Source organism: Limulus polyphemus, unplaced genomic scaffold, assembly GCF_000517525.1.
Source record: "Limulus polyphemus unplaced genomic scaffold, Limulus_polyphemus-2.1.2 Scaffold1130, whole genome shotgun sequence".
Taxonomy (NCBI): domain Eukaryota; kingdom Metazoa; phylum Arthropoda; class Merostomata; order Xiphosura; family Limulidae; genus Limulus; species Limulus polyphemus.
In genome coordinates this window covers 84,543-98,851 of record NW_013666740.1, presented here as the reverse complement: position 1 = coordinate 98,851, position 14,309 = coordinate 84,543, and the positions used below count along the sequence as shown (strand labels likewise).

General features: G+C 32.8%; 1 protein-coding gene across 1 annotated transcript in view; it reads right to left on the bottom strand.

Moving 5' to 3' along the window:
• The window catches only part of LOC106462272 (PH-interacting protein-like), a 110,946-nt gene that overhangs the window by 34,892 nt on the left and 61,745 nt on the right, over window positions 1-14,309 (bottom strand). Inside the window, exons 17-20 of the mRNA XM_013922172.2 lie at window positions 11,611-11,817; window positions 9,261-9,502; window positions 5,270-5,353; window positions 3,242-3,330 (exon numbers count right to left, since the gene is read on the bottom strand). Of these exons, the coding sequence (XP_013777626.1) occupies window positions 3,242-3,330; window positions 5,270-5,353; window positions 9,261-9,502; window positions 11,611-11,817 (622 nt within the window). The remainder of the gene's footprint in view (window positions 1-3,241; window positions 3,331-5,269; window positions 5,354-9,260; window positions 9,503-11,610; window positions 11,818-14,309) is intronic.

The following is a 14,309-nucleotide window of genomic DNA, read 5'->3' as shown; positions in this document are numbered from 1 at the left end:
AAAAGGATTTAGATCATTTAGTGAGTTGGGCAAATAAATAGTAAATTGGTTTTAATTATAATAAATGCATGTGGGTTAACATAATTTTTATAAGTATAATTTGGATGGGAATAACCTTAACAGTATATGAAGGAAAGGGATTTTGGCATAATAGTTGATCAGTCTCTAAAGCCATCCAAGCAGTGTGCTGTTGCTAGTGGTAGGGCAAATAGGATTTTGGGTCCAAAGAGGTTATAATTTCATTGTACAGGTCATTGGTTAGGACACATTTGTAATATTGTGTTCAGTCTTGGGCTCCTTAACTTAGGAAAGACATTGAATTGTTTGAAAGGCTTCAGAGAAGGGTTACTAGAATGGTGCCTGGGATGGAGGGGTTTTCATAATAGGAGAGGTTGAAGTCTCTCAAGTTGTTTTTTCTTGAAAAAAGAAGAGTTAGGGGGGATCTGATTGAGAAGTTTAAGATTTTAAAGGGAATTGATAGTATTGATGCATCATCTTTTTTCATATTAACAGTGAGAAAAGTAGGACTAAAGGATACACGTATAAATCTTGGCAGAGTAGGAGTCATCTTCAGCTAAGACAGTTTCATTTTTCTAATAGAGTGGTTGGCCTTTGGAATCGCGTCCTTCAGGCAGTAAATTTAAGTGAGTTTAAAAAAAAACTTGATAAGTATATGAATAATAAGCACTGGCTTTAAGATTTAAAAAAAATATATTTTAATTTAGTTTAGAGGATGGAATAGCTGAGATGGACCAATAGGTCCCATGTTGTCCCAAAACATTATGTTATGTTATTAGAAGTGGATAGCTCATTTCACTGGTTCACAGTAGACCTAATACACTCAAGTGATTAAACACCCTCCAAACTATGAAAGGCATTTTTATCGAGTCAAAAACTATATCATCAATGAATATTTTCCATTATCATACTTAATGAGGATAGGTTTCTTGCTGTTTTCATACTTAAAATAGTTCTGATGAAAATAAAATTAACTAGTACAAAACTCTATGGATATAACATAAACTTCAAAGTTTTTACACAAGCTACTATCATGCTATTTTGAAGGGATGGAGAATTGGTGATATCACATGAAGCAAGTAAGCTTATTTTTGTTTTGTAAGTTATCAGTTAGTTTCATTAAAAGTATTGGTTAAAATGTTTCATATATACAATTTTTATTTTCTTATTATACATTTTTGAGAATTATTTTTCATGGTTAGCTATATGGATTTAAGATTAACCTAAATCTATTGTAAAGAGCTGTATGAACCTCATGATGTATTATTTGGATTACAGCTAAAAAAATATCACTAAAAGGGAGAATACCCTATATGTCATTGACTTTTAATCACTATAAGGGTTAGTTCTGTGACATTGCATACTCCTAGGAAGACCAGTATATTGGGTTGGCTATATAAATTATATGGTTAATGTTTAGATTTGCTCTATGTAGCTAGCTTGTCCTGATCTAAGTGAATGATATTGTATTTTAAAGATGTCAGACAGTTTAAAAACACAATATGTTTGTATTTATATTTAAGTGTCATAGAAATATAAGTTACAAATTACGGTCAAGTCATTTTTTGATAATTTTCCCTTGCCCTGGCCTTGGATGCTCCCAGAGTTTGAGCAGCAGCTAGCCTTTGCAGTTGCTTGGTTGAAAAATTGGGTTAGAGGCAAGTAACATCACTCAAGGTAAACAAGGCCAGTTGCAGTCGGATTCTTCTATGTGTGCCATTTTGTGCGTGAAAAACTGTCAGTTTGTTTATATGAAACAATTCGTTTTTTTTCTGGAAAAATTTCATTTGACAAATGTCGTGAATACAATTATTCATGAGTAAACAACTATGGTTTTTTGCTGTGTTGGTTATGGATGTGGGAACATTCCCAAGGAAAAGGAAAGATCTCTGCATTAGTTTCCACCTAAGTCAGACAGAAAATGGCACATGGCCTGGACAAAGTTCATATCAAGAGCTTGTGATAAATGGAGTTCGAACTAAAGCTGCCATGTATGCAGTGAACATATTTTGGGATCAGACTTTGAAAATAAACTACAATTTGACATGGGATTTGTAAAGAAACTGGTGCTATAGAAAGATGCAGTGCCCAGAATGTATCCAAAGTTTGAGAGAGATCCATCAAGCTCAGTGGGCAGCAGCCAGGCTCATGCCAGTGGCACATCATGTTCTTGTTCACAGATTGATAACATTGATGACAGTCGTGTCCAATCAGTTGTCCGAAAATGAGAGGCATACAAGATAAGCTCAAGTTTAAGCTAATGTTTTATGCACAATATAGAATTGTCAGCAATCATTCAGGTTTTATAAATACACCAGTAGATCTGCTAAAATAAAAAATGTTTAAGAAATTTCACTTTCAGCTATTATTTAACAAAAAAGGGCATGGACAAGCAATTGTCTGTTTTATTTATATATTTTTTATTTTTATAACACTTTTCTATGAAATTTCATTGAACATGTCAATATGCATTATAAAAAATGCTAGATTTACAATATCGAAATATGACCCCAGCTATGTTTGCTTTTCTAGTACTAATGTATACCTAATCATATGCATACAAATTGGAGCATGTGCAAAATACAGTATTGAGAGTCCATCTGTTGATATTAGATCTACATCTAGATATAGATCCATCACTTGAAAAAAACAAATATTGACTAGTATTTAATCACAGATTTACTATATTATCACTCATGTGACCATACTGATGGCTATAAACTTCGTCCCATTTTCATGACATTAGCAGAGTAAACCAGTCTTTTATGGCATTGTAGCATATAACTTTTAAAACATTTCCAAACCAAGAAAGATCAGAGAACCGCCAGTCCTAGTCAACTATGGCCAACGTGTCAACATTAGACTTGTTATTGTCTGCAAGGTCTGGTTCAAACATATATATAGTGCAATTGACATGACACATTATATCTATCTTCCTCTTCAACTGCTGTTGCCATTTTTGTTTACTTTGTATGACATAAATTTGCCCACCCAGTTCGCCATGTGGCGCTTCCGCTAGTTTTTCTTCAAACTAGCCAACTGTCACCAAATATGGCTTAGAGTCACATGAGTTTGAGTGTTTTGTGACTTTTTTTTAAATCATATTATTTTTAGTGTTATACAATATACACATTCAAGCACAAAAAATGTTATTTTGTTTGTGCTCTTTAACATAAAGTCAAATTAATTTCAGTTTGGAAAAAAATAAAAACCAACAACCAACCTTCCAGCCTCTTCACTAGAACTATCTCTCCAGTTTCTCCTTTCTATATCACTACTGTCTGATGACTCTGAGTAGCTGATGTTCTGTTCCTAAATTTATATAAAAAACACACTAATTATGGTAGGCTAAAGGAAAACATTACAAATCTCTTTCAAAGAGATGCTGATAAGTTAAACCACTAACCTAATTATCTTTGTAGAAATAAATATCACAACTTTGTGATATAAATGTTCAGAAATTCAGCTGTGTCAGTATTTTAAAAACCAAAGAAAAAAGTCAAACAAATGGACAATTATTATAACATCATTATTACTATAACAAAAGAACCAGCTAACACTGCACTATATTAAAATATTATTATACTTTACTCATTAATACATGTTATTGCCAAGAATGGCATATGAAATTATGTTTATTCAGAGTAACTATTTGTAACAATGCTAGTTTGTTTGTTAAATATAAAGTTACACAATAGTATGTCTGTACTCTGCCTACTGTGACTACTGAAACCCAATGTTTATTGTTATATGCCCTCAGACTTATCCCTGAACCACCAGGAGGCATAACAATGTTAGAAAACACTGTATTATAATTTTTAATGCAATGTGATAAACCTATATATATGAAGTCAAGATAAACCCTCTGCTGTTATATCAGACTCATATGGCCCATAAATAATAAATTTCATGAAAAATTAGATATAAGACAAGTAAATATAAGTTTACCATAACTGAGAAACTATGTAATTTATACCTATTTCTTAACTGTTTCTTGTGCCAATTCAGTTTAACAGAAGAAAATGTCAACAAAAGAAAAATTTGATAATCAAATAACAAGTCAAACTTGAGGTTAACTTTAAATCCAATGCCACCATTGTCTGAAGAACACTTGAATAGTGAGCTTATGATGAGAAACATTAAACTTAAGTGTTAATAAGAGGCAGTAACTCTTAGATTCAACTGTGAAAATTTTTTATCAGAAAAAAACAAAAACTAAAGCAAATGTAAATATTGTGTTATTTCAAAACTTATCAAATGAAACTGAAGACAATCTCTTTGCCAACAGAGGAAAATAAAGTCTCAGTGATGGAAGCTTATAAATAAACATGATTAAAATGTCTCCTTTGAATGAGTTATATATTTACATGTATGAAAAATAATTTACTCATTTGAACACATGAAAGTTTAGAACTTTTCATTGAACGTATATTTAAACTTTATAACTCACATTTTACTTATGCGTTACTATTAATTTCATTGGTGTAACAATCTTGGCTATTACAAAATAAATTTAAATCATAACGTTTAATACAGTTTTCACAGTACAATACTTCTCTCAACTAAACAATGAGATTTAAAACTTGTCTTCCAAAACTCAAGATTTTCCTAATCAAATTACACTGCAACACAGTAATTTTGTTAATTAATTACCCATATAGCTAGGTTTGTTTAATACATAATTAAACGTAGTGAACTAGTTACTATAAGATACATACCTCATTTTCAAAAAACTTTTTTTCCAAATGCTCATAAACTAAAACATTTTATTTGTGATTACTCATCTTCTCTTTTCAGTGGTGATTTGTGCATTAAATACATAAATAAAGTTAAGTTTACTTTGATATATTGCAGTAGTTTGTTGTTTATTCTAAGGAAAGTTTCACATACTTAAACTTTTTTTTGTTTTATTTTCCTTTTGGTTCTGTTTGATTCGTAGACAACTTACTATCAGTAACCCGTTTACATAATCTACTCAATATATGTTGGTGCTAAAGTTTCTTGACCTAATAACAGTACTTTCATTAATCCAATGTTAATGTCAGATGTTGCAAAAGTTTTATTTCTGTACAGCCTTGAAACTTTGGAACTTGTGTTCTTATGGTTGATAATTTCATAGAACACTAATAATTTTTAATATCATTTTTAGAAAAGAATACATCTCAAACATAATTCTGAAGTATGTTTTAAATACATGCTAACTTAATGTTATATTGCTATCATAATATTCATTACTACTAAGTTATCTCACCAGTCTTGTCCTCATATTTTGTTGTTGCTGTTGCTTACGAGTACCACAGCGTTGACTTTTCAATTTAACGCTATCGGTTTCTTCCTATATTAAATAAAGCAAATAAAGAATGTTTTTACGTTGTGATTGTAATAGGCAAGTTTAAATTAAATACTGTGAAACATGTGTCAAGCTTAAAATTTTATTTCTGTCTAACCTTCTGACTGAATCTGTAAGGTATATAAGTTTCTACAGTGAGAAAACAAAAGTATCTTCAAACTGAAAAGCATATTTCAACTTTAGCAGGAGTATTAATTTACCATGTATGTGTTTCACAACCACTCATTTAACTCTTGTAAGTGTATTTTCACTTTCAATTATCTAGTCATTACGAACACCAAATATTACATAAGGCTAAACATTGACGGCTGCCCAATTTTCCAGGTCAATAAGACATTGTCTGATTCAGGCAAGTATTTCCAATCATCTACCAAGATTACATAAGGCTCAGCAATGATGGCTGCCCAATTTTCCAGGTCAATAAGACAATGTCTGATTCAGGCAAGTATTTCCAATCATCTACCAAGATTACATAAGGCTCAGCAATGATGGCTGCCCAATTTTCCAGGTCAATAAGACAATGTCTGATTCAGGCAAGTATTTCCAATCATCTACCTGTCTTGAACTGTCAACCAAAGAAAAGTTTCTTGCCTTTGGTTTGTCTGTTCAGAATTAACAGATAGTTATTTTATGTCTTGAAAAGACAAAATGATTAAAAATTGCAAAATAAAATAAATATTTCTAGTATTGAGTTTGTGTTAATCCATGAGCATATTACTCTGCACATCATCTAGTTTTGTAAGCTATCAGATTTTGAGGGAAATGCATTACTTTGTCAATATGCTGTCTTGAGTGGCACTCAACAATACTAAACTTTTTAAATCCGTACTTTTTGCGAGTTCTGCCAAAATTAGTTTCAAGATACCCTAATAATTATCACCATACCATATAAACTTTCTGGTCTATTTATGAAAGGTGGAAAATAATATGGTTTGGATTAGCTTTCAGACAAAGAGATATAAATGTTATCGGATATTGTCACCATGCTATGGGTAAATCAGGATTTTCTGCTGAATGCTGGCAGCATCCACTCAGGTTTAATGAGTTAATAAATATAAATCATCAGTTATTATTTTTCAGACAAGTGATTCAATGGGATTGTAATAATGTTTCCAAATGATTTGTGCAGTGACTGAAATATCAATTCTGAATAAATGCATCAAAGCAATATGCTCTTTGCTTTTTTTTGTCATCTGATGAAATAACAGAATAAGTTGTTTTAAGACAATAGTAGAAGTACTGTTTTCACAACTTTTAAATTGTTGTGGTATTATAATACAACAAAAATGTGATGACATGTGGGACAAGTGCATATCAAAATTGGGGAAGTAAGAAATGGCATCTACTTGTCCTACAGGATAAGTTATCTATAAAGTTAACATCGTGATTTGTTGCAGCTAAAGTATAGCACCAAACGATACAAATTTATTTTCATTTTTCCATTAACAAAAAGAAAATAAAGAGAGACAAAATTTAATTCCATCATTGTTTGTTTACTGTCAGATAATCCTGTAGAGATTTATTGTAAGAAATGTCAAAAAAAGGTACAATTTGGACAGCAGTTTAAGGTTGCAAGAAGGTTAAGTGTTTGCAAAAGCTTGGTACCCAGGCTCTGGAGAAAATATGAGGAGACAAGAGATACTGCAACATGTCCAAGTCTGTCCTAAAGAGCCACATCATCTCAAAATGACCATTGTTTGACTCTAACTGCCAGATACCATAGAGTCATTACCACTTGCCAATTTGCACAAGAGTTATCTATAGCTACAGGAAGATCTGTATTGAGACAGACTGTAGCCAGAAGACTTCATGAAAGTGGTCTGTATGCCAGATGTCCAATAGTTTGTGTCCCATTAATGTCCTCCCAGAGAAAGGCTCATTTATCCTGGTGTCACCAACACCTGGAATGGAATAAAAAACTGGTGCAGCAATCTCTTCAAGGATGAGTTAAGATTTTTCCTGGAGACTGATTCTCAGTAAAGATTCATCTTGAGGGAGCGGGTAACTCATTATCATCCCTCAAATACCACAGAATGGGACTATTACAGTTGTGGTGATTTCTTGGTCTGGGTAGGCATCATGATCAAAGGCTACACAGACCTCCACTCCTTGGAAAGCAGGTCTTTGACTAGTCTGTGATACAAAGATGAGGTAGCGGCAGAGGAACTCATATCTTAACATTATTCCGAACTAACCACCCCCTCAAGATCGAAGAGAATGATCCAAATAAAAAACTTAGGAATCCAGTGAATTGCTATTCATGATCCAGTGATCGCATAAAGACCACTGAAGGGATTTCTTGTGTGCTTGTATCAAAGGCATGAGGGATTTGAGTTATGCCCACATTCCCAAAAGAGAAAGAACCATCCGTGCAGTGGGAGGAGACGTGAGTAAGAGTCAGTCTTCCTGTTCCATAGCATGTAGCCAGATGGGAGTCAGTTGAGCCTGACTGAGATACATGATGAAAAAAATACCCAGACTGATGACATATTGTGTTGGAGAAAAAATATATGTCTCAGCTCTGATAATGAAGCCTGCCTTGGTTGTTTTTAGAAGAAGAATCCAGGTGTGACATTCTGACAGTTGACGAGATGGTGCCAGCAGTAACCAGTCGTCCATAGAATGGTGTGTGCACAGGGCTAGGCAGTGGAGGTGACGAGAAAACAGTGATGATTTAGCAGAATCCATATGGTGCCAATGCTGGTCCAAAGGTAAGAACCCTGAACTGCAGTACCTGACCCTTGTGCACAAAAACACTGATAGTGTTGGGATGCCACCATTACGACAATGTGCAGATAGGAGCCAATGACATCAAACTTGAACATCCACAAAGAAGTATGTTTTGCAAGAATGACATCTCCCCAGAGTATAGACTTGGGATACACACTGAAGCATTTACAAGCTGATGACATCGATCTTGAACATCCACAAGGAGGTATGTTTTGGAAGAATGACATCTCCCCAGAGTATAGACTTGGGATACACACTGAAGCATTTACAAGCTGATGACATCGATCTTGAACATCCACAAGGAGTTATGTTTTGGAAGAATGACATCTCCCCAGAGTATAGACTTGTGATACACACTGAAGCATTTACAAGCTGATGACATCGATCTTGAACATCCACAAGGAGGTATGTTTTGGAAGAATGACATCTCCCCAGAGTATAGACCTAGGGATACACACTGAAGCATTTACAAGCCCAGTCTTTCATCCAATACGAGAGGACACACACACACACCTGAAAATTTCTCTTTCCCTTCTACTCTGTAGTATTCCCCTGTACACACAGATTTCCTACATGATAGCCAGTTAGGACCTGCTAACAGGAGATTTGATGGATATCAAGTTATGGATTGTTTGTCTATGTATTTCAACAAACTCTGACTAAGTTAATCATGAGGAAAGAGTCGAAACACAGAAGTTTACCACAATCTTTACTAACAACAATCACACTTACAAAATGCCAAACAAAACGGAGGCAAGTGGGTCTAATGGTGAGTGTGTTGAGTTGCTAAACAAAGGAGAACCTGGCTTTTAATACTAAAAATACAATAATACCAAACAAGGCCAGGACACACTTGTCATTTTTCAACCACATAACCTTTTATCCACTATGACTTAAATGAAAATCGGGGAAGAGACCTAATACCATTAACCAAATTTTCCAACAGAAAAGACAGACTTCTACTTTGGGACATCATGCGTCCAAATTGATATGAAAGAAAAACATAATACCCATAAGATTTACATATATATAATTTCAAACTACATTGTAAATATATGTCTTATTATATGGGGGGACAAAAAAGACAATAAAACATACACAAAGAATTTTAAATCACAGTTTCAATATTGATCATTTTATTTAATAAAATATTGTAGTATACCTCTTTTGTTTCACTTATTGGCTTCTTTCTCTTTTCACCATTGAAGTGTGACAGTTCCTGATCAGCTAACATTTGTCTGAATCTCTCCTCTTCCCTGATTTGAGGGGGGCACATAGGCTTGACCACTACCCTCTTTAGCCACGAAAGTGAACCAGAAAATTGACCACGAGACTGCCAATTACCACTAGACTGTCTAACTCCTTCAATGTCTCCGTTACGTCTCATACCAACCCGACTATGACCTGTAAAGATCACATTCAAACTCACAAAAATGTTTTGAATAATATCAAATTTATCTAAAATCACTGTTTATTTTTTTAAATGTCAGAAAGTTAATTCTAGAAAACATTCATTCTAGTAATGACTGAGAAGAAATTATTGGAATTTATTGTGTCTAAGGTTTATGTCTCAAAATCTTCTTAGTATTTTGACAAAGTTGTTACATCATAACATACAGAAAACCATATAAATAATTAAAAAGTAATGTGTGCATACACTTAAAGCTATTTAAACTTCATTAAACTATGCAAAAATGAAATTAAACGGAGAGAAATACAGACAGTATTACTATACATGTAAATAAGAGGATAGTGTAGATAGTATTGTGCATTGCAAATGGAAAGGTATTTGGGGAATGAATCTGTCATCCCTCAGAGCTTCATCTCAGACAGCAGTGTTTATGTATTAAGGTTTTGTGTTTGAATTTCTTAATTTGTTTATAGACACTTAAGAGTACAGATTCTGTCCCCCCGTTGAGTTAATACTTGTTCCCTATACCCAGGTTTTGAAAACATCACTAGATCTTACTAGATAAGTTATCAGTTTGTCATTTTTTATCACACCGTCTAGTACAAAAGACACTTTGAGCCGAACGGTGTGATAAAAAATGACAAACTGATAACTTATCTAGTAAGATCTAGTGATGTTTTCAAAACCTGGGTATAGGGAACAAGTATTAACTCAACGGGGGGACAGAACCCATCAAACACCTCTAGTACAAAAGACACTTTGAGCCAAAGGTGTTTGATGGGTACCACATGTTATAGAATATGATTAACCTACTTAGGTTTAAACTTATAGTCATTGAGACACCCTAACTGGCCATCAGGTTTGTTCAGAATGCTACGTATCTAATCACTTACATGAATAGTCCAGATATGTCACATAACTGTTTAATTATTTTAAATACACAGCACAGCTTTTACATCGTATAAACTTTGTACATTCAAGTATAGAAAATACCACAACCAAAAAATGTTTCATACATGAAGCACAATTTTTTTCTCCCTAGCAATTCAATTCAAATGATTTATGAATTTTTTATTAGCTAAAGATAAAAACAGCATGAACAGTTTTGTTAAAGTAATAAGGTAACAAGGAAAAGTTGTTTCAATTATTTTTAATGGCTCTACCTGTTGGACTAATATTCTATAACTTTAACAGGAAGAAGACAATTACATAAAAATATGTATAAAGTTCACTGAATTCAATGATTATGTATTTTTCTGTGTGAGTTGCTAGTCAGTTGTATACGAAACTTGGAAGTATAACTTCTAAAATTCATATCAGCCAGAATGTGCAGCTGTCGGTGTGCTAAAATGTTAGAAATCATCAAACAGGATTACAGTCACTTTACTATATCCATTATGGCTGTGTAGTGTGCTCTTCGTGAAAGTTGGTACTTTGGGAAGACTGGGATACTTAACCTGTACATAATGCTAAAAAATGCTCGGTTCCCTTCACCTGGTATTCAACCTTCAGCATTTTAATCTTGATGATTGGTTACCAATTTTGAGAAAAGCCCCTTCATGCAAATTTATAGTGGCAAAATATGGTTTTGGATGCAATCAGGTGAATAATTTAGCTATGAAGCACTTGATGTATGACCCATTTATCTATGAAGTGTCTGCACAGTTCACTGCTCAAAAATATCAATAGATCTTTGTAAATGTTAAATGAACTCGACAGTAAGTTTGATTAAAGATTACTCTATAGTTGTTTTTAAACAATTTTCATTACCCTTGGTTTTATACATGTATTCTTACAAATGTATAAAAAAAAAATTTTTAAATATATGTATAAATCATTCACTATTCTTAAAAGAGTAATTTGTATGAAATACTTTATCAGTGATGATTTTAATTTATGTTTTTTGTTCTAGCTTGATTTGAACCTTTGAAAATGTCACAATACTTACAAATCATATCACATAGTTGACTGTGTGTGCAAAAATATTAAGACTGAAATCCCCATGCTTTAGTTTAATAACAAAAAATAAATAAAAAATGCGAGAAAAACTTAATAGGTTCACAAAAAATATATATTTAAAACAGAAAATAATAATTCTTACCAGATAATGATCTTTGGCCGCCAAGCACGCGAGGTGAAATGGGTCCCTGAACATTTCGTTCACTTTCTCTTGCTGCACCTGAAGCTCTCGAGGGATTTACTCTACGACTGTTCTGTTCTTGTTGAAGTCTTTCAATCATGTCATCAATGGTTGGGCGTTGTTGATCAGCTTCCACTGGCCTTATTGGTTCCAGTATTTCTGCTTGTCCTTCAACAGAAATGGTTAAGCAAAAGCATAAATATTATTTTAAGTTTTCTTTTTCTTATAATAATTTTAAAACACATTTAGTGAAACTGCATTTTTCTAGACATCATGAATTATTTAATATATTATATCATATTACCATCTAATAATAAAATGAAATGTTTTTTTTTCTCATATATTCACAAAATGTTCTGAGAATACTGCATTATCTGACAGCATGATAATATTTAATTAAAGCAAATTTTATTGTACAAGTCTCTGATGTAGGTTTGATCAAGCATATTGAAAACCACGTTTTTATTAATCCAAAGAAAATTAGTTTCAGTAATGTAATTTCACAAACGATGGACTTTAAAATTGAAAATTGTTTTTTAACCTATTTACACAATATATTTCACTACATTTCAGGTTTTGTGTTATATTTTTATTCTATGGACTTTTCTAAGTGCTCACAAATTAATAACCACCATACATATCACTTCATTATCCTATTGTTATCACAGTGAGTTAAAAATCAAATTAAATTACCTCAATTTTCATGAATAAATTTTTACTTGTTAAACTAAATAAGTTGATGTAGTCTAAATATTTCTCTTTAGAAACTCTAATATCAAAAACAAATAAAACATAGAACATTTGGTTGGATATTACATTAAGCCTTCTTAAGTTATCTTAGAATCAATCAAAGATAAATAAAAATGTTTGCTAAGTAAAACTTAACAACCTCAAGTTGTATTTAACTCTTTTTTTACTATTATCTATTATTTATTTAAATTCTAGAGGAGTTTAATACCAGCAAAGCACACACTCTCCTCTCTCCAACTGTGGAGTTTCATCGATCTCTTTTAATTTTTACTTTACTATTATTAAATATTGTGTAAAATATTTTATCATTTTTATTTTAAATAACACTGTCCAATAAAAAATAAGATAATTTTAATACTATTTCTTCTATTACTATTATACATTTGAGGAGTTCAGTACCAGCCCTGACACAGATTCTCACTCCTCCAATAATCTCCTCAAGTTCCTCCTAGTTATAATGCCTAATTCAATTTAAGTAACACTTGACCTTCCCATATATTTTTGCAGTCTTGCCACTTCAATAATTTCAACCTTTTCCTTCCAGTTAATCAGTATGACCTCAAGTCTTACTGATGGTAGGGTAAAATTAAGCAAAAACAAATATTACAGTTGACCCTGCTTATATTGATCTAATAGTGCCAATTTCTAGACGTGACTTAATGATGTAGGGAATGTTCTTTTGGCAGGGGTTAAATATGTTGCTATTTTAGAGTGCAAATAAAGTCTAAAGTGTACATAAACAAAGTTGCTGAACTTGTCAACCTTACAGTCTTTATTTCTCTCCTAATGGGCAAGGGCTCTTCCAAGACAACAATCCACCATACTTGTATTATGTGAAATTGGTTCCCAAAGCACGACAGTCACCTTCCTTAGCCAACACAATGACTGGATTTAAATCTGACTAAGCATTTTGGAGATTAATTTGAACATTCACAAGAGTAATCCTCTGTAAACTAATGTCAGACCACACATCCTTACACATTCACCATAATAATCCTCTGTGAACTAATGTCAGACCACACTTCTTTACACATTCACCAAAGTAATCCTCTGTGAACTAATGTAAACCCACACTTCTTTAAAAATCCACCATAGTAATCCTCCATAACTAATGTCAGATCATACTTATCAACATACTCATCATAATTACCCTCTGTGAACCAATTATAGACCATACTTCTATACACATTCATCCTAGCTAATGTCAGACCAAACTTCTTGGTATATTCACCATAGTAATCCTCTTTGAATTAATGTCAGACCAAACTTCTTGGTATATTCACCATAGTAATCCTCTTTGAATTAATGTCAGACCACACTTTTCAACACATTCATCATAGTAATTCTCTGTGAACTAATGTAAGACCACACTTCTATACACATTCACCATAGTATCCAATGATAGACCATACTTCTATACACATTTACCATAGCAATCCTCTGTGAGCTAATGTCAGACCATATTTTTCAACACATTCCCCATAGTAATCCCCTCAGACCATACTTCTCAATAAATTCACCATAGTAATTATTTGTAAACTAATTTCAGACAATACTTCTGTACAAATGGGCCACAACTGAATATGACAGACACATTCCAGCATCATGCTGAGCCAAGTTCATGTCAAGGTGAAAAACACAAAACCTCAGTATTAGCTGAGGAATCCTAAAAAAGTGGAGAGTTAATAACATTCACTTATTTGTTTTAGCTTTAGTATTAAACCATATATAAATAAATAAAAATTACAAAACAATAAGAAATATCATGATGGTTAACCCGACGACTACCGGCTACTAACTTTCTTAGTACTCAATGCAAGTCTTGCTATATCTCATTTCAACAATAAAGCTAGTGGATGAAATTGTTTCAAACTTCATAAGAACTTTCATAAATGCACATAGTTTAAGAA